This window comes from Amblyomma mixtum, chromosome 1, assembly GCF_055824585.1.
Source record: "Amblyomma mixtum isolate Tamu chromosome 1, ASM5582458v1, whole genome shotgun sequence".
Lineage (NCBI taxonomy): Eukaryota > Metazoa > Arthropoda > Arachnida > Ixodida > Ixodidae > Amblyomma > Amblyomma mixtum.
The window spans coordinates 288501287-288522531 of record NC_143012.1 but is presented as its reverse complement, the minus strand read 5'-3'; the positions used below and the strand labels follow the sequence as shown (position 1 = coordinate 288522531).

Here is a 21245-nt window from a genome sequence, read left to right as displayed (position 1 = left end):
CTGCCATCTCAGGGCAGTGGCGCATCACTTAACAGCTGCACCACTGCTCCCAGAGCGGGAGGAGTACTTCCAGGAATGTATTAATTAATGTAAAGTAGAGAATGACCAATTCTACATATATGGGCACTGACCCATTAATGCTAACGTGTCATAACCCTTAAGGGCGAGCTTCAGTCCCCTCCAGTTTTGGTGCCCTAGTTTTAGTGCCGTAGCATCAGGGACCCCACTCACTGATTTCGCCAATCATTGTCTGAAGGCTACTTGACCTTCTGAAAACAGAGACTTGAACCAAAACCGAAGTGAGAACAGAAGTGCTAGCACACCTAATTCACATTTGGTTTAATCATGCCAAATCATTCATCACTTTTTTTTTTGGTATGGCTAACTTTCGGTACATTTGGTTTAATCATGCCAAATTATTCGCCTTTTTTTTTTTTAGTATGGCTAACCTTCGGTTTTCTAGCAGCACCCATATGAAAAAGCCCTGATGGTGCCTTTCACCTTCTTCCATCTATGGGGCAAATCTCTTCACAGCTGAGAATTGATGCCAGTGCAAGCAACCAGAACTTGAACTTCTTGACGCGTCAAGGCTACTAGTAGCAATCACTGTATCTATTAACACGCTTTCAAATCACTAATGAGGATGCAACCCTAATAATCAACCACATGGAGATTATAGCAGGAGATATTATGCAAAAAAGCTTAGCAAGCAGCATTCTAGCCCTTTGGCATGCTGTAGCAAGAGCCCAGTATGAGCACGAAACTACAAGAAACTGAGGCTGCAAGAAAGCAGGCGGGATGCCACATATGGCATTTTAGTGGTGTTATGCATAGACACTGTAATGCTAGTGACCGCAGACCCTACCTAAACACATTAGGTCCTATTGTGGTTTCTGCTGTACACACACACACAATAATCTGAAAAAAAAAAAAAAAAATGAACACTCACAGCTCAGCTATAAGTTTCCTTCAGTAGCACGTGGCAAAAATTAAAGCGACAAAGTCACCTAGCAACAAACTATGTATAGAAGGCACCGATATGACACCACAACGAACATTTCTCGTTATGTACTAACTATAACTAGCCTTAGAGAAAATTTTTCTAACCAACAAACGTAAGAGCAAAGTAGACAAGTACCTCAAATCAAGCTGGGGCAACAGACACATGAAACGCAAAGCTGACACAAGACCGTTTTCGAGTAAGAGATTCGTTCCCTATCGGTTACTTTTTTTTAATCCTGGCCGATTAGTCGACAAGTACACCAGCTGTTGTCTCCCGCAACACAGAGATGGAGGCTGTCTCACCCCTAGGCATATTGCGAGACAACCCTGAAAGCCCACATACACAGAGATCCCATTTTTATCTCTGGTCTTTTACACCTCCCATCTCCTTTGCCGTCCAAAGCCGGAAAGAACTAGATTTCTGTCCGCAGCGATTGGGTGTGCTGCTTGTGCTGACACATCTACAACGACCTCATATCTACTCTCGTTCCAGCTGCAGCAGCCAATGCTCCACTTTCTGACAAGGAGGTGCGTATGCCCCTCCTCCTTTGCAATCTTCCCATAGGCACAAGTGGAGTCTGCTCTGGATGAAGCGCTGCTACTCTATACACACAGTGCAGCTTCAGGCACGTAACAGTGGCTTAAGAAGGCCGTGTATCACCAAGATTGTGCAATGTGATCCTGGGCATGAGGGTGTGTTGCAACTACGATGCACTTCGATACGAGTGCTTGTCGGCTGTAAGCTCCACACTGACTGCTACTGTCTCCATGTTTATCCAAGCAAGCGATGAAGCTGTCCACCTTTCGCATTTTACTCTGCGTGTCAATCACCTCTACATAGCAGTCTCTGCCTTTTAAAGCTTTGAAATGTACAGCCCCCATCAAGAGTATACAGCCCAAGGGGCTTCCTTGTGAGGTCTGCAGCATGCCTCGGTTTGCATGCTTAGCAACTGTAATCTCTCGAAAGAAAAATGGCTTTGCGTCTTCAATCCTCCCAAGGTTTGGACTGTTTGATGTGTCAGGGAGCGGCGCTAAAGAGCTCAGAAGCAAACCCCTTGGGCTGTATACTTTTGACGGGGGCTGTCTTTTATTCCCAGCATGATCACCAACCAACCAAATACTGCAGCTCAAGCAATGATCAGCCTTAGGTTGAGGCCGAGGGCTAAACCTACATCAGCCATAAATGCAATCCGCTCTCACCTATGTTGACATACGTGACCAATGACAAATTTTTCTGAATGAATGCAGATGCTGGCAACCTGTTGCAATGCAAGCACTTGCACAATTCCACGGGGTAAATGTTTGACAAACTGTCACGAGCCAAACAAACCCTTTGCATGTACACCTTAGCCTAAGTGGCAACAGTGAAATAAGAACAGGAACTACCAGAGCCGTGATTGCGGCTAGGTGCACAGCCTGTTATCGTCAGATGCACTGCATAGCTCACAAATACAAGTGCAAGGTGAACTACTCTGTTTGGCTGCACACATCAGCTAAAGAACAAAATCAGCTTTTACACGTTTCCACGTTTCGGAAACCTTTATTGGTAGGTGTGCTTCAGTGGCCACTGTTAGCAAATGCACATGCAATTAGCTTTCAGTCATTATAAATGCGATCTCCACTTTCCATGCGCTTTACTCTGCGCACAATGACCAAAGAACTAATTGAAGTTGTAAGGCAGCAGTGGCCTATTAAAGCACTGTTCAAAGTATAAAACGATGCAACAGCACACTCATTTCTACAGATAAGGCAGCTAGACCCAACTTACATGTGGTGACGTATTCCTTGCTTTCTTATAACAGGCAGTCAGAAAACACTCTCAGCCTCCGGACAACAGTGACTGGTAACAACATCTGCATGAGCAAGAAAGTGTGAAGATCAAGAGGCTGTCTAGACAGAGGTAGTGCACAAAAGATCCTAAAATTGACATTTCATACATGCTCACAACTCACGAGTGTGACGGAAGATGAAAAAAAAAAACGTGCAGCAGGCAGACAGATATACAGAACACAGAAATAAACCACAACTAAACCAACTGCCTGCTTTTTGCCTACAAAGTGCGAGTGAACATGTAATGCAGCACAGGAAGGAGAAAGATAATGCCTCCCAATATAGCTCTGCTGTAGTTTGAGTAGTGGATATATTTGTTACATTAAAAAGTAATCTTGAGTAGCTTCACTCCATTTCATATACAGTGCGCAGCACTATGAAAGCTACAGCACCTCTTCACACTGGCTACATCCGTGAGCAAAAAGTAGTTCAACATACGTCCAAAGGAGAGACAAGCATCTCTTGACATGACAAAGCTCAATCAAGTACAGAGCCTGAAGACGGCCTGCACTTCATTAGCTGTGCCCTTGACGGAGACCTCGCAAACAGCGACGTATGGCGGAGTGATACACAGCTGGTACACCTATTCACTCTTGACTCCATCCCCGCCCGAAATGCAGTCCAGCGCCACTAAAAATTATAATAGGAGAGTACAGCAACTGAACACCTAACTGCTGTGTCCATGATTTGTAACATCAAACGTGTCATTTTAAACCGTGCAATGTTTTCGTCAATATGATCATCGAGGCTTCAAGAAGTATGGGGTAAACACGGCAAAGTGATATATACTTTCACGCGGGCGCACTATTTACATAGCTTACACAGCCAAGTTTGAAACAAGACTAACTTTATCCATTGTTTACAATTGTGTAAGCATGGGAACAGAACATGAAGTGCTATAGCGAACCAAATGCAGATTTGGTCAAAAGCAAAGAGCCCATGGAGCTTCAGGCCGATGCCATGTGGGTATTTATGCATCACCAGCATTTCAAATCTTTTGAGGACGAGGAAATCTCGGCCTCATCCCACTGAAACTTAGGACTTCCACGGACGCTAGAAAAGCTGCACTAAAAGGCTAGAAAGGAAAAACTTTAGGCTTGTTGTTTTTGACATAGACTCGCACATGAAGTAGTAAATGAAATGCTGCACTTCCCCATAGCTGCATCAACTTTTGAGAGGGTTTGCCGAAAGCCCACAACAAGATGGGAAATTTTGTACTCTGCATGTAGACAGAACACCTCTGAAATTATACAGGAAACATCCAGACTTACTATTTGTAACCTTAAATACATCGCCATTTGACATAAATGTTCGCAACACCAGTGACACAACCCCAGAATGCAACATGAGTATCTTAGAAATTAAAGCCTTTATAACCTGTTCACAGCTTCCGGAATAACTGCATTAAACAACTATTTGTCTAGCACGTGTTTCCGTTCAAGCATCAGAAAAAATTGCGCCAAACACAACCCTCTTCATAGAGGCAAGGGTTGCTGGTGCTCATTGACAATTGCTGACATTACAAGAGCCTAATAGGTAGTTTTCACTTCCTTACTGAATGGGACTGGCCACGAACAATAAGGAACAAAACATCACTGCATACAGCGGTCATGTGTTGTTGATGTTACTTTTTTACTTGCAGTAAGAATCAAGGCCCTGACAAATGTACTCACTCCAAAATTCAAATGTGTGAAGCATCTGAATAGCAACTGGAACTGGCTCAACCTGCAAATTGAGGCAGTTATGCAACTTTCCTTTTATCAAAACCAGGGGAAGGTTTAGAGACACCACAGATTTTGAGGAAAGGAAAGACACATAACTGGCTCCCTGGGTCAGTGGACACCTAAATCACATTTGGAGGTACAGGCGGCGGACATAAGTAAAATGAGTACGCAATAGCCTTCAAATATTTTTCATGCGTTTCCTAATTGCAATTTCCAGTAATGGTATGAGCATGCTGGCAGTGGACGTTGATGCGCTTTCTCTTCATTTCCAATAGGGAAAGTGCGACTGCAATTAGAACAAAATAGCATGCTCCGTTTACTTATATACGCACCTGTACCTGGAGGTGGTGTCGCAGCGCTCTTGCACAATATTTCGTGCTTAGCAGTGCTAAACAGCCAGCCATTTTCCCGTACCTAATGCTGCGTTTACCGTGTTGCAGAAAAGAGTTAGGGAATCTTCAGAAAAGCATTTAGAAATGCAGACTCCGTGTGAAGCTGTAGTAACAATTTGAAAACTGACCGCGTAAAATACATACATCAACACAGTGCCCCAGCGTACGTCATTTTACCTGTTCAAATTTACCAATTTACAGCTTTGTGAAGATCAGCAACACAACAAGAGGGGGAAAAACATCTTAAAAAGCATATTAACAACTCTCCCTCTCTTAGAGGTTTGTGCCTTTCCACTAATAACATTTGTGCAATAAATGTCAGTGGTACTCTCCAAGCTAGAAAAAAAACACCCTTGCGTATTTCTTTAAGGGACCAAAGTAAAAATGATTAGTCTTTTTTTTTTCCTGCGATATGTAAAACAATTATGCTCTTTATTTATTCATCACATGCTCCAGTCCTCTGCGGAAACAGCAAGAACATAAAAACGGAAATTGGGTCCCAAGTACTGAAAAACGTGAAGAGGGTTAACTTCCTAAACATTTTTTTTCGCAAAAGTTTCCATTTTTGCAAACTCAATTCTTGCAACAATTTCCCTCACTTAATTTCAGCTACCACCCTACACTAATGTGCGAATGACAAGTCTATGCTCACAGAAAAAAAAAAATATCAAGGCGAGGGGTTTTTTAAACATATTGAGTTGATAGCCACATCACAAAACCTTATTCCCCTCGCTCCTCCACAAAAAGCCTTTTCTGAACATCAAGTGGAACCACTTTAAAACAGCGAAAAGTGCAAACTGAACCCAAACCTCTGTCCGTGGCCAGGGACAATGCTTTGCGTGACAGAGCGATGAAGTTCCAAATATTACTAAAAAAACACTCGTACACGTGTCGAATGCCTGAAGTAACAACTTAAATGAGTCCTTTCATAAAATGCCTGAGACGACCCGAGATGACCTAATACAAGCCTCAAAATTTTCTTAGTGAAGCAGGGAGCGGGTATTGACGTGCGGGGAATGTTTGCAACATTGAAATCGATGTGCACCAGAATGAGATATTGCGACACTCAGCACTAAACACACGGCACACATAAAGTATGTGCTCTATCGTCTTGTCATAAGCACAGGTGGTACATACCGGGCTGCCACCCATACCTTATGTTAGAAAGGGCTTATAAAAGGAAAAAAAAGTAAGTGTCCTGCCCGCACCACCAGATGGCACAACGGGCTTGCCCCCCCGTACCAGTAAGAAATAAACAGTGGTTTGTGAAAGTCACGCCGAGCTATAGGCACCATAGCAAAGTTTCTTCACATTGCAGTGGGAGAGACGGCAAACAGAGCTCTAGGTAGGATCCAGGGATGTAGACACAAGTTGAAGAAATGGCCAAACTTTCATGATGCAAGCGCGAGTTCCTGCACAGGCGTCTCAAGCCTACCCACTGCGTCCACACCTGAGCTAGGAATAGAAATGTAACAACTACTATTGTAGGCATTTCGAGCAGCCCCGTCTGTGCTGCGGTTCCCTGTGATGTCACAATGCCCTGGTGCGCAAATCGAAAGTATACTGTGTCCTTTGATGGCGCCACTGTAACTTAGTTTTTGAACTTCAGTGACTAGCTACTCATTGGATCTGCAGCCAAGAGCAGCTCGTAGGACTTGGTGGGTCACTTTAGGACTAAAGAAAACAGACCACTGCAGAGGGCCATCACGTAATGTGCTCAAAAGGGGCATGAAGGGCAGTGAGTTCTGCAACTGCTGAGCAAGCCTGGCAAAAAGTTTTCAGCTTGGTCATGGCAAACCTTGCCTGAATAACCCCACAACCTGATAAAATGGTGGATGGAGTTAGGTGAGCCATCTGCATACACATGAAGTCACTGGCCACAGAAATGTTCTAAAGTGACCTGTTTAAACGGCCAATGACTTGTGAATGCTAGACAAATCTACAAAAGATGGAGCAGAAGACTTTACTGGAAAAAATTCGGCAGAGACAGTTACAACTGCTTACATGTGAGAATGCAAAGGCATTACATGTAGAACTGCACAAGGCAGATGAACAGATTAATGTGCGACATGCTTCCGATGCTGCCGTGCCCAGTAACTGCAAAGACAGCGCGAGGCCCATTTATACCTTGATTGAACTGTGTCGCCACCCGAGTCCAAATGCACAGTACTCTGCACATGTTGATGTAGAATGATGATGCAGGAACTGCCAAGGGTCGGACACTGGTGCGTGAAAATCTTGATCCACATGTCCAAGCAATGCATGGTGTTCATAGGTAAAGATGCGTTGACCACAATGACGCAGCACCGAAATGAAATTCAGTGCCGCGTCAATAGATGTTCTGATATCCTTCAAATTTCGTGCCATAGATTGCGGACGCTGGCTTTTGTGCTAATGCGGCATATCATGCTTTCGCATTACAACGGATGCATTGTGAGAGACCCTATACTCATGGTCGTTGTCCTACAGTTGTAATCTTGGCATGGTTGTAATACTTGTTCAAAATGAAATCAAACTTAAATTAAATAGTCTATTGCATGGCGTTTGATAGGTGTGCGTGAGGCTCTTATCAATGCTAGCCAGAGTAATGATCCTTGCTCCCTGTTGGTGTGCGGCACACAGATTCCATTCAGTGGAATTGGCCAGTGCCCAGCCAATACTCATGTGGGACAGGGAGGTTGTTATTTCCAAGCACATCCATGTGAGCTGGGATCTAAACAACTCCTCACTGCCTCGCTGATGTTGTTGGATGCTATGGGGTATGCTGCTATCACTGATGTCTCTGCAAGCTTCTTGTGAGTCCGTAAGTATGCTGGGAGGTGGACTGTCTTTGTCTAGTGATCTAGCTTTTGTACATATCTACAGGGACAATAAAGACAAACTGAGGTTGACCCATAATGAATGATTACTGTGTTTTAGTGGCAAAAGGGATACTTCTCCCAAATGGAAGCTTTTATAAGCTAGAAAGACCAAAAAATGAAATGCAGGTGTTGTCCTCCTATGCTGTTTTCACAAACTGCAGTGACGTCGGGTATCTTTCCTCTCACAGATCTGAGGCTAGACCACATGACCATCTACTTTTAACCGGTAATCAGAGTTGGTAGTAATCAGAGCCCACAATTCTTTCAACGTCGTCATTACCACAAGTTTGAAACGAATGGAGGGAAAAAGGTATTACATTTGAAACTTCAAAATTCTCAGCAAGAAATACATATTTTGCTGCCAAACAAGTGCCACCAGAGTCACAAGCCACGCAATCGAATTTTAATGTGAACAAGAATCGAATGAAGCTGTCCACGGGTAACTTTAGAGGCATCCATTGTGGCGATTATGTGGCCTAGTGATGCAATGAATTGCCCTAATTGCCTAGTTTTTAATAGATGTTGAAAATTTTTGCCTTAGACTACCTGTTCGTTTTGCTTGAGAAGGTGGTTTACCACAATGTCTGACCTGGCATCGTTCAGAAGCTTCAATGCACAATTTACCTATTGTTTTTCAAGTGCAGAGGCCCCATTTAGCCCAAACTTCATTAGCTCTTGTTTATGTCTGACATGGAAATCACTGCTGAATAACTCATTAGGAAGATTGTGTGGGCTAACTTAGTAGACTGGGAGACGTCAAGTCAACATTGTCCCCCTGCAAGCGTTTCTCGTATTGGATTAGGTTATGCATCTATGCCATCCCTTGCCTCAAAGTACCCAAGCAAAGTCTGTTAAAAGAGTTTCCAGCACTGAAGACTTCAAGATATTTAGTTTCCTTGATGTAATGTGTGATGACTTTTATGGACAGTGCGGCAAATTTGCAGCAACAAGAATAATAATGATCCCTAATAATAATTGAAAGGTACAGTAACTGTCCCAACAGTGCTCTAAGGGAAGGGATGGAGAGAGAGAGAGCAGGAAGAGAAGGATCGCCAAAGTAGAGGGCTCCAGATTAATTTCAACCCCCTGAGGTTCTGCACTGACACTATATAGCAAACAGCCGTCCTTTGCATTTTGCCTCCACCAAAGCGCCACTGTTGTGGCTGGGATTAAATCCTGTAATCTCACAGAGGTTTCTTTCAGGTGGGTGAAGTTAACAAAATATGTTACCAATGACAAACTGCTAGGAGAAGATAAGTTGGGAGAGGTTAATTAATTCTCAGTTTTCTTATATGCATAAAATTCTAGTCCTTTCATAGTTCCCATATGAACCTTTAACACCCAGGACATCACAACTCTTTTCAAGAATACTTTGTCTGAAACTGCCAAGTTTTCATTTCAAGAGCTCTAAGCAAATTTGCGCTTTTTATGGTGAAGACTTCATTTTTTTATTAACTGGCTGCAGACTGCTGCACTGTACTGTCACAATCAGGCAACACGTATGGAGTGGTCACAGCCCAGTCTTCAAGACAGATAGATGTGCTTGACCGACTTGAGCCCCAATGCAAAAGCAACAAGAAGAGGCCTCCTTGCAGTGTTATCACTTGTTTCGCATTGCGTAACACAGTGCATTATACTGCCAAAAAGTAAAACAAACAGTGCTGTCACAAATGCTGTGTTGCATACAATACGAAGTGCAGCTGTACATCACCACCACCATCATCATGCAAGTTTTTGTCACAAGCCACACATTCCTTGCACTTAAAACTTTACAAATGGCTATAAATTTCCGTCAACGCAGAAAGGCTTTATGATGAACCAGTGTATTTTATGGTACCCAGAATCCCTGACAGGTCAACTGCACTATGGGTAACTGCACTGTAACAGGAAGTTGATGGCAAAAGAACTTGCAGTTCAGTGGCGCTGAATTACCTTTACAAAGTAGGCAATGTACAGCTCCTTAAAATCAGCTTTCTTAAAGGGACACTGAGGAGAAATTGAAGTTGGCCTGTATCGACAGAATACCAGCTCCTGATTACAAAAACGCCACTCATACTGACAACAAAGCTCTTGTAACGTAGAAAAGAGCAAGAACCAAAATACAGGTATCGCCGCCACAGGCCAAACTCGCAAGTACAAGCGTGATGACGTCATAGGACAAAGCAGTGTTGCTAGGTTCTAGCAACACTAGAACACGAGAAGCCACGAATGACTGAGGCGCAGCCAATGCATGCGCAAATCTCCTTGACATCGCCAGATGGCGCCACGTCCCCGGCAGCTACGCGCGCGCCTGCAGCATCGTGACCAATCAGCGCCTGCTCACCGCCGATAGGTGGGCTCCCGGTATTCCGCTAAAGGTAACAAAGTACACGGTATGCTAAAGGTGTCTATTTTTGCTAGAACTTCGTTGACGACTTTGAGAACGGGATCCATCGTAGCGCTGGCAAAATGCCGGTGCAAACGTAAACGAAGCTACGGTAGCGACGGCCGCAATAGCCATTAGCCTTCAACGTGCGGCCGGTGGTAGCTTTCTTTTCGGCTGCTGCCAGGCCGCACTGCTGGCCGCGGAAATCACGGAGTCTGCGTTACGTCATGTGCACGTCATGTTTCACGTCACTTAGTCCTGTGTCGTCATAAGAGAATCCCAAGTTTGAATCAGAGCGGCGGGAAAAACTTTTTCAACTTCGAATCCAAATTTCTTAGAAATAAACGCATCTTTCGCTGCCGGCCAAGTGGCAACAAAGCCATGAAATGCCGAACTATCGGATTTTGCTGTAAAAAAAATATCAATAGTGCTCTCCTCACTGTCCCTTTAACTATGCTGGTGCTCTTATCAGAACTAACAGATACCATAGCACAAATGAGAGCAAGTTTGTTAATGCCATTATTTTAAGAGTTGGTGCTACATGTCCACATTTAATTTCATATGCATGTCTCACACCAGCCCTGTTTACCGAATCTTCACTGGGCTCAAGCAATCCTGTTCACTCCACGGTCTTTCAACAAGGAGGCTTTTCTGGCTCTCGTTAATGCTGGTATCAGTTGCAAGCCAGCAAGAAGTTTTGCCTGATTGTAAGCAGTGCATGTGAGCACATAATCTCGTCAATGTAGTCGAGGAATGGGGACAACAGTACACATTTCTCAGGAGAGTGAGGCGTGTCCAACTCAGTAGCCTGCAGATGGCTGCGCGTGTGGCATCGCGCGATTGACATTAATACTTAAGACAGTAAGCATAAAAATAACCTTTCAGCCACAGTGAACACGCGAAAATTCAGACACCGGTACGGCTCCCCACCACAGCAGTAGCAAGAAGAGCCTATCGTTATGGGTCTTCAAATGCGCTACACTCGGCTCAACCGAAGACGCATTAAAAGTGTCGCAGAAGCAAAGTCAACGAACGCGATTTTCCTCTCGCAAAGCGAGCTGCGTGGGATTGACAGTACGCACGAGCGGCGTATATTTAGAGTGTCGCGCCCGGGACGCTAATCAGACAGCCATTCACCGAGTGTCAATAGCAAGCCTGATTGCTCCCAGCGCTCAGTCGGCGCGCGCGCCGGACTAAGGCCAGTGAGTAGCGCGCTAAATGGCTGGGTGCGCATTGATCGCTCGCCGCCGGACCACCGCAGTTTCCGGGCAACAGGACGGGCAAACAGCGCTACGAACACATCTGTTATCAAAGCAGATGGCGAGACCGTGCTCGATCAAAGCGGGCGCACGGGTGGCTATTAAGTCACCTTGAGGACCGTGGCTTCTCCACGCCTGCGGACGCCGGTCTCGCGGCCCATAGCGCACAGGACGTGCGCGTAGAGAGACTTCACTGGTAGGACTGAGCGCGGGGAAAAAGAAAACAGCGACGGCTTCCACTTCCTTGCCGGCCGCTCAACAGCGAGCTTCGGGAAAAAAGGCTTAACGCAGAGTCTCCTGCCGCCTCAACAGAAGCGAATGAGGAGGCCGTTCTATCCTTCAGCAAACCGCCGGAAAAAGGAAAAAAAAATAAGAACAGGCACGAAAAGAAAAAGAGAAGTACCCGCCTGAGGGGGGTTTGCTCTAGATAACCAACACGCCACTGGGGATCTGGCACCGCTAGGGGAGCGGTGCGCTCTGCACTTGGGCGCGCACAGCTGTTCTTCGTGCCAGCGGCTGTCGACTCCACGGCCTGCCTAGCCGCAGAATGAACGGGCTAGGCAGCATCCAAACCACAGTCCTGGCGGCCAGGTAACGGAGATACACTACACCACGCGGATAACGACACTCGCGGCCCTCATCCGCTTCGCCGTAGAAACCAAACCTGCGCAAATTGACCTGGCCTGCTAGCGCGGCCTGGCCGTGCGCATATCACCAGCAAAGCGGAGTCGAACAAGTGGCGTGAGAACCAAGTCCGCAGAGCACAGGAAGTTCATCGTTCGCAAGTCTGCCGTTTTCCCTGAGCGAGCGGAATGCTTTGGGGCGCCGTTGGCCATCGAGCGTACTGCTCGAGCTCTATCTGCGCCAGCTTCGAACGCTGACTGTCACTGAACGCTGGCCGATCAGCTAGAGGAGGCGCGTTGGGAATAGAAACAACGCCGCTCGGATCGAAGTGCATAAAAATGACAAAGCTGCACGACCTTGAGCTCCGACGCCGAGTAAGTGGCGTCCCGACGTCGCTCGATCAGCTACTGAGGGACATTGAGGGGTCAAGGTTAGCCCCGCCGATTCATGCCCGCAAACAAAACGTATCCTGTGGAAAGGCACCGAAACCGCAGCTTATGCTGCGACAGAAAAAAAAAAAAACTGCACATCGAAGGCCAGGGTGATCTCCGAAAATGCAGACACTAGCTCACCACGATTAGGCAGGCGAGCCGCTACGTTGCGCCGATGGCTATCCAGTGGGCAACGTTCCGCAGAAGCCGAGAGCAGGACGATCGCCGTGGCGCACGGCTCCGCCGCTCGACGGAGAAACCGACGCAAACAAACAAACAGGTTGCCGCCGAGAAGCGCAGGTGAGGGGAAGACGAGCGCAGAGCCACGGCGCACTTGGGAAAACGCCATGTTTTTCCTGTCTTGCTGGCGCTCGGGAGGTACGCGCGCCGAGAGTGCTCAGTTTGGCCGCCCGAGTGACGCAGCCGCGCAGCAGGAAACTCGAGGCTCGCACATGCGGCTCGAAGCAGCAGGCGGTCCATACCGCGGTCTGAGTTCCGCGTGCCAAACGCGTTCGCAGGGTCGAAGGTCGGCCCTACTGCTTCTTACGGGGGGAGGTGTGGCGACCTTCAATGCGCCGGCAAGAGTCGGGCAGGAGAGCACCCTTCTTTCCTATCGAGCCACGCGCGGCTCGGAGACCGTGCGCACGGAAAGCCCACCGCGAGACTAGCCGCACTCACCTATTTCGGCCGATATGTATCCTGTAGGGCACGTAGGCAATTTCTGGAGATCTTCGAGTACACTCCACGGATGAACCGCGTGTTTGCGAATACTGAACACAACACACGTCACAAAACTAGATACTGACGTGAGCTGCGATGGTAGCTGACCGCCGACGTGCACAGGCCAAGTGGGACGCTGCAGCAGACGCGCTGCCATCTGGTTGCACCTGTAGAAAGCGGGTTCGCCGCGCTGCCGCTGGGCGTCGCGGGCTGCACACCCAGTTGGTTTCAGAGCACCGTCAGCTTCTTGGTCGTTTGCAGATCTCCGTGCCCTTCCCATAAACGGGTATTCGCCGCGCACAGCTGATATCGTTCGACGGCAGCCGTGTTTCGCTTTTACAGCGCTTGCGCGCCGGAGTGTTGTGCCCTCGTTCGTTCCCTGAATTCTCGAGAGGAGAGACATCATTGGCGACGTAACGTTTCTCTTTTTCCCGTGCTAGAACTGCGTCGGACAAATGCGTGCTTCGGCTCGAGCAGACGACACCCTCCGCTGCGACCGGCTGGCTCTTGTGCGGGGCTCAGGGACGGGGCATCCACCGGCGGCGTCTGGTGTCATCAGCTGGCGACGGCCGTGTCCCGAATTTCGAGGCCGCGCTCGGAATAGCCGCAGCCATGCGGCAGGACTCGAGAGGGTGCGCTTGGCAACAGACGTTGACCCTCAGCATGGCGTCTTCCGCGAAGAAATCACGTGGACCGGCGTCGCTCACGTGCTGCTGTTGCGCCGTAAACAGGAACGGGCTGTGGCCCCCCGCCAGAGGCTATTTGCAGGAGACTCCAAGGTTGCCGTTCGCCCGGTTGCCGCAAACCGCGGTCAAGAGCGATTGGCACACCGGAAGCAACTCGGACAACCGCGGCCACGTGAGCTCTTAAAAAAGTGCCGCCCGAAATAAGACGGTAGGCCCGGCTTCGCGCAGAGGCATTTTGGCTGAGACCTGGCTAAGGAACAGACGCTCGTCTAGGAACGCCGTGCCATGCCGACGGCACCTTGTCTCCAGACGTTGCAGCGGGAGCTGGCCGACTCCATCATTCGGCTAGCGCCGCTCGACGAGCTGCGGATTTTGCTCGCCTGCGGTGCGCGCGTCAACGAGCCGGTCACGCAGGGGCTGCGACCGCTGCACTATGCTGCCTACCAACAGTACGACGAGGCCGTGCAGCTGCTCCTGGTGCGCGGCTGCGACGTGGACGCCATGGACGACGTGGGCTACACGGCGCTTCACCTGTGCGCCGAGCGCGGCTTCCTGCACACGGCCGAGACGCTGGTGCGCCAGGGCGGGGCGCGCGTCTGCTTCACGAACAGTACCAAGCCGCTGCTGGGCAACCCGCCGCGGGCCACGCTGGCCGACGAGCCACTGCGGCTCGCCGTCAAGAACGGACACTACGACTGCGCGGACATGCTGCTGCGACACGGGGCCAACCCCAACGCGCGCTACTTCCTCGGCGCCGAGATCAACCTGGTGGGCCCGCTGAACGTGGCCTTTCTCGAGCTGCTGCTGCGCTACGGCGCCGAGCCGGACGCCCGCGACCGAGGCGGCCTCACGCCACTGATGAAGGCTGCCCGCCACCCACATGGACTCGAGGCCGTCCAGCTGCTGCTCAAGCACGGCGCCAACGTGAACGCCATGGCGCCCGAGCGCCACGATCGGCGCACAGTGCTGCACTACGCCGTGCTCTCGGGCAACCTGTCCATCGTGCGGCTGCTGCTCGACAACGGCGCCAAAGCGCGCATGGAGGCCGGCTACCGGCACCCGAGCCCGTTGGACTTTGCCATCCTGCGCGGCGACCTGGCCGCCGTACGGCTGCTGCTGGACGCCGGCGCCGACGTGAACGCCGGCTCGCCTATCGTGGGCTCGCCGCTGCACCTGGCCCTGTCCGAGCGCTGCCGCGACCGTGAGGCCCTGGTGCGCCTGCTGCTGGAGCGCGGCGCCGACCCCAACGGCGTGACGTACGCCGAGTCCGGCGGGGCGCCGCTGGTGCAGCCGCCGCTGGGCGAGTACCTGTGCGGCCAGGAGGAGGAGCCGCGCGGCGACCTGGTGCGGCTGCTGCTGCGCTACGGGGCGCGTGTGGTGCTGCGGCCGCAGACCAAGGACCCGCTGGGCATCCTGCGCGCCGTGCGCGGCCTGCAGGGAGACGCGCTGGACGCCGTGCTCGAGGCGGCCGAGGCCTGTCCGCGGCCCGCCGTCGAGCGCTCTCTGCTGCTGCTCGGCACCGAGGCCAAGGAGGGCCTGGTGGCGCTCGCCGCGAGGCCCCAGCCGCTCAAGCACCAGGCCAGGCTGTGTGTGCGCCGCATGCTGGGCGTGGGACCCCAGCTTGTCAAGAAGGTGCTCGCGCTGGACGTGCTGCCCAATGTGTTGAGGAGGTACCTGCTCTACGAGCTGTGACCGTCGTCCACCCGTGTACAGGACTGATCGTTGGGACCCAGAGAGACACAAGACGCTCTATAAAAATATATCGTTTTTCTTATTTTGCCATATAACACTTGTGAGCCCTCTGTTCATTTTATTGTCGCTATCCGTTGGCGAGCCTAGGTGTTCCAGTGCAGCCACACGTGACAGAATAGCAGCCACAGTGAGGCGATCGCTGTCGTCAGCAGCATGACGGGGAAGCCGATCCTGAAACGAGAACGGGGAAATCGGCTTGGCATCATCGCACTAACACCGCTCCCGAGCGCACCCACGAAGCGATAACTCTCGCCAACGTAGTTTTGCGACCCTGCGGATACTCGGCAGAGGAGTGTTACTGGCGAAGCCTTGTTAAGGTTGGTGATAGAAACATTTGCGTAAGTGGCAACGTAGCACCAAGGCCGTTTGAGAAAGTACGACAGGAGTAGAACAATATCGCGGATTGTTTACTTAGCCACTAGCGCCTCTATCTGGTCTGACATTGACATCTCCATTGCAAGCATCTTCGCTCAACAGCACTTTACACGCCCGAAAACACTGACCGAAGCGCACTTGCACGGCTTCAGGACCAGGCGAAAACGCACCATTCAATAAGAGTGCCCGCTTCTCTCGCCTTCAACCAGACATTCCTGTTAAAAAGTGAAACTAAGACAGTTTTGGAATGCCGGGACTTCCGCATGCCCTTTATCCCTTGTCTGGAGAGCTTACACATGAGTGGGGGATACGTAGTTTAAATTGGCCGCTGCTTTTGCACGTCATATAGATGAGTGATGTAAAGTTTGGCCTCCTGGGCTGTTAAGTCTTGAAAGTTCGAATGAAACTATGCAATGTCCTCCTTCCCTGGGGCACGTCATTTTTAAGTCGACAGCGTCCTGAACAGCAGCGACGCGCTAGTCTCCGCGAGACGGCGCCAACAATGCTTCGGGGACCTCTCGGTCGTACGTGGCGCGCTACAACCTTTAGGTGTCCCTTCATCTTGGGAGACAGCCACGACTCATGCCCTGCCCCTGTCTGGGCAGTAACGTTCAGGCACAAAAGTAAGCATCACATACGACAACACGAAGAGACTAGTGCACCGAAGTCGGTGGTTGTGTCGCTACTGGTGCTGATAACATGAAAAAGTGATGTGCTCGTTGGAAAAAGGGGCATGAATGACATCTTCCCATTCCACCATTTAACGAAAACGCTCAGCAAGCGGAACTCGCTGGACAGCCCTCGCGTATTTGGTAACCTCGATGTGCAGCTTCATCTGACGACACGCAGAAAACAACTCCAGTGAAAGTGTCTTCAAAACACTACCTCACTGGCAGACGATATCTCTGCACAGCACAATTGAAACAGCTAACACAGCACAAGTCAGCAACGCGATTTGGCGTTGAGATTTTAGAAATACGCTTTAATGGTTTTAAAAGCACTGAGGCGCCGGTATGTAAACTTTCTTTTTGGAGACCTTGAGCTGAAGCTTTGCGTCTTGCAGAGTTGCGGCTGAATATCTGCAACGCTGACTTGTTGCTTTATATGAGCGGTGCAAAAACACATTGTACGGGGAGGCGTAAGCTGTTGTCAAGCGGTTCTCCGCCTCGCCGCTATCTTGGCTGAAGGCCAACAGCACCGCTTAGGCCGCGCTTCTCAGAAGCTCGGCCGAGAGAGATAAAATAAATGTCGCAATCGTACAGCGTTCCGTTGCGGGGCACTCAACAATACGCGAGATTCATGTCCGCGTGTTCTTAAATGCGTGGCTGCACCACGGAGAACGACTGCCATTTGTTCTTTAGGGACAAAGCGCGACACACAAAAAAAGTATCCTTGACCAACAGGGCACAGATATGGCGCGTCTGAGTACGCCGTTGCATCAGGCTTTATATGTCACTACATTTCATGCGGTAGTACTTTAGCCCTCTGAAAAAAGCGACGCGAGACACAGACCTACCACGAGCCACCTGCACTCGCCGCGCTGGCTCAGCGCTCTCGACTGGTGAGCCGGAGTACTCGGATTCGAAACCGTCCGCGGCGGCTCCGTTTCGGTGGAGGCGAAACACAAAAAGGCAGTCGTGTGCTGTGCGATGTCAGTGCACGTCGAAGATCTCCCCAGGTGGTCGAAATTACTCCGGAGCCCTCCACTACATGACATTACATGACATTTCTTCTTCCACTCCCAGCTTCCTCCCTCCCGTCACGGAGGGTGTCCACCGAGAAGTGAGAGAGTCACTGCGTTACACCTTTCATTTCCTCAAAACCAGTTTTCAATTTTTTCACATGCTAACAGACGTCGTATACTATACCTATACTTCAAATGTGCCGTTCAGTACCGTGTGCCACTGTACTGGACAAATGCCGCAGAGGAGGGCTCCAGAATAATTTCGACCACCTGGGAATCTTTACGTGCACTGACATCGCAAAGCACACGGGCGCCTTTTGCGTTTCGCCTGTATAGAAACGTGGCCGCCGCGGCCTGGTTCGAACCCGGATACTCCGGCTGAGCGGCCGAGCGCCCTAACCACAGAGACACCACGGCGGATGGGAGTGGGGGCATTGGCTGATGCAGAATTATGCAATTGTGCGGTTAATGTTCATGGCAAAAAACTAACCACACCGTTCATCGACGAGGCGCTGGTGTCTTGGTCGCATTGTCGTCGATTCGTGTTTACCTGAGAAAGTAGCGCATACTACTAGTGGGATCGTTTTATTTTATTTTATATTTGCGTTTTGTGGAAGCCAGCGCATGCGAAAAAATTTTGAGTCCCGTTAAAAAATTTCTGTTGAATATGTTTTCTTTTTCGCTTCGTAGTTGGTGACACTACTTATTAAATTGGATTGGTTTGGTTTGGTTTATGGGGTTTAATGTGCCAAAGCGACTCAGGCTATGAGAGACGTCGTAGTGAAGGGCTCCGGAAGTTTCGACCACCTGGGGTTCTTTAACTTGCACTGACATCGAACAGTACACGGGCCTGTAGAATTTCACCTTCATCGAAATTAAACCGCCGCGGCCGGGATCGAACCTGTGTCTGTCGGGTCAGCAGCCGAGCACCATAACTACTGAGCCACCGCGGCGACTGGAAAACTGTTATTATGGGCTTGAGTAAGAAGTGGATTATAGTTGATCTTGCTAGTCTCCACAGTGATCAGTGTAGACTGGCGGCGACCTATTGGGCTCTTGTCACGACCTGTACTTGTGTTTCCAGTTCGGAGCTGAGTAGCAAGGTCGCCCACGGGCCCGGGTGCGCGAGCCTCTGAAGCGATATCGGTGGGGATCTGTCGGACACTCCCAGAATCTGTGATCTACGCTGGCTTTGCCGCCGCATTTGCTGCACTTCGGTTTAAAGCTATACGGGCACACATGGCTTAGGACAGCGGGGTTAGGGAGAGTTTTAGCTTGGAGTTGTCTCCACAGTACCTCCTGTTCTTTGGTTAGGGTTTTATGCGGAGGTGGGAAGATTAGCTTTCCTAGCCTGCAATACTGCGTAATCTCGCGATAGGCATTAAGGCCGCCTCTCGTCATTTCGACGCCCGAGTTAGCATCCACAGCTCGGCCAATAGATCATCGAACTTTATCGTGGGCTGCCTATTCCCCGGGTTTGACGAGTGAGCAGGTACTTAAACCAATTTTATGTCTTTCCTGTCTATCGGGTAATTCTTGAGAATTCCCAGTGAGATGGGAGATATTTTGCCCTTGGCGAAATTTCCAATGGCTGCTTTTGAATTGCCGACAATCACTTCCGCTCGCGGGTTTGTCAGCGCCAAGGAAATTGCCGCTTCTTCGGGTATACTTCTAGAGAGTTTGTTGGTACAGTCGCGATTGCGACGAGTTGGCCTTCCTCGGTCACCGCGGCTATCACATTTTTGAACGGGGAAGAGTTTAAGAACGCATTTTTTTTTTCATATATTGTAAGAATTCACTATAACAAACAATATATCCGCAGATCTCGCGTCGACAGGCTTGCATTTTTTTTTGTTATTAATGAATTTGCTAACGTCAAAAGCGTTCTCCACTGGTTTTTTACGGCAGTCTTAACTGCTCGATGCGAGCCATGGAAACACTACAAAAGAAAGGCCTGACTACATATCAGAAGAATAGACCATTTCAGTATTTCCATATCAATACCTTGCAGTTTTCCAATATTCAAAATTTTTGTTGAAGAACTTTGGACATGTGCGAACAACATGCTGATGGAATCCCACCTCCAAAAGCCTTCTCCGTGAGTTGCTCATACGTCCACCCTCGGTCGGCAGACAAATTCCTTGCGGTTGCAGTTTCTGCCTCACTTGAAGTCATATTTTGCTGAAGGTCATTTAGATACGGCCGAAAAGGCACTGAAAATCGCATAACCGCTGGGTGACGATCATCGTTCATGCTTACTTTTAATGCAGCATTCTCATGCTTATGATCACCGCATACTTTTGCTCTCATGGCAACATCAGTAGTGAAACGACAACAGGCTTTTTGTAGAAGCTTTCGTAGCAAAAAACAAAAAAATGCACTTTGTAGAAGCAATTCCAGGTCTCCTAGCAGGAAAAAGCCGTTTTGTGGCAGACGTTCCAGCTCATGTATAGACTAAAAATTGCGCTTCGTACCGAAATTTTAGCTCTTGTAACATATAAAAACGAAGCTGTAGCAAAATTTCGGCTTTTGTGAAGCTCGGATGTTCATTATGATCACAGCAAAACAAAAAAAAATCAAGAACCATTAACACAAAGACAGTCATTAAATGCTTCCTTAAAAATAAAAAGCCCAAAATGAGCACACAGAAAAGTGATTTTTGCTGAACGCAGAGTAGTTTTTATTTAAGGTGAAAAATAATGATATGGTGTAGTTTTAACATCCGACCTCAGATGGAATGAACACATAACCTACATCACAAAAAAAGGCCATGCAGAAACTGGGATATGTGAGATGTTTGCGACAGTCAACACAAGAAATAAAACTTGTAGCGTATAAAACCTATATATAGGAGAAAGATTACTGACGCCAACCAAGTTAATTTTGGAAAAACACGACGTTTCAGGACCGGCTCGGTCCCTTCTTCATGGTGTGACCACGAGCGAGGCGCAGCTTCGGAGGACTCCCGGGTCAGCGGCCGCAAACCATGGATGTAAGAAGAAGGAAGTGTCCTCAGGGAGCGATTAACATTCTTCCGTGTTAGCCTCGGTTTCCAGTACAATAGTGCCGTCAAAGTCAATTCGGTGGTCGCATGTCTCGCAGTGTTCGGCCCCAGCGCTGTGTTGACAGTTCATCTGTCGGATGTGTTGTCTCATTCTTACCGCGAAATTTTTGGTCTCCCCTACGTACGAGGCCGGGCAGACCGAGCAGGGGATTCTGTATACAACGCCTTGGGCACTTTCTTTAGGGTGACGGTCTTTCGGGCGGGGGAGAAGGCGTCCGATGGTGGTAGCCGATTTGTGCGTTGTCATTTTTATAAATGACATTGTTAAAGAAATTCCTGTCAAAATCAAGCTGTTTGCCGACGATTGTGTATTATATCATGAAATACGAACTCCTGCTGACCAGCTTTTTCTTAATGACGCCTTGGCTAAAATTCATGATTGGTGCTCAACGTGGCAGATGAGTATTAATACTAAAAAAACAGTTTCAATGTCTATCACGCGGAAGAAGCAGCCATTAAGTTTTGCCTATACTATT

At 49.1% G+C, this 21245-nt stretch overlaps 3 protein-coding genes across 9 annotated transcripts in view; 1 reads left to right on the top strand and 2 right to left on the bottom strand.

Annotated features, from left to right (window-relative positions):
- LOC149371983 (protein cycle-like) overlaps positions 1 to 14040 on the bottom strand; it is a 36488-nt gene extending 22448 nt beyond the window's left edge. The window contains exons 1-2 of one of the 7 annotated variants that reach the window (XM_089566337.1): positions 13167 to 14039; positions 2771 to 2855 (exon numbers count right to left, since the gene is read on the bottom strand). The gene's annotated coding sequence lies outside the window, so the exon portion shown is untranslated. Of the gene's footprint in view, positions 1 to 2770; positions 2856 to 12629; positions 13102 to 13166 lie in introns of those variants that run through there. The other 6 variants (XM_089566342.1, XM_089566336.1, XM_089566339.1 and 3 more) reach the window with 6 other exon arrangements.
- On the top strand, positions 13460 to 15681 carry LOC149371982 (ankyrin repeat domain-containing protein 61-like). The gene has a single exon (XM_089566343.1). The coding sequence runs from the start codon at positions 14180 to 14182 to the stop codon at positions 15584 to 15586; it is 1407 nt and encodes a 468-aa protein (XP_089422469.1). The 5' UTR covers positions 13460 to 14179; the 3' UTR covers positions 15587 to 15681.
- LOC149371979 (P protein-like) overlaps positions 15647 to 21245 on the bottom strand; it is a 299148-nt gene continuing 293549 nt past the window's right edge. The window contains exon 10 of the mRNA XM_089566332.1: positions 15647 to 15817. Within this exon, the coding sequence (XP_089422458.1) occupies positions 15730 to 15817 (88 nt within the window). The 3' untranslated portion in view covers positions 15647 to 15729. The remainder of the gene's footprint in view (positions 15818 to 21245) is intronic.

Excerpts from the sequence above, each read along its gene's own strand:
- LOC149371982 (XM_089566343.1), top strand. The coding sequence starts at position 14,180 with ATGCCGACGGCACCTTGTCTCCAGACGTTGCAGCGGGAGCTGGCCGAC.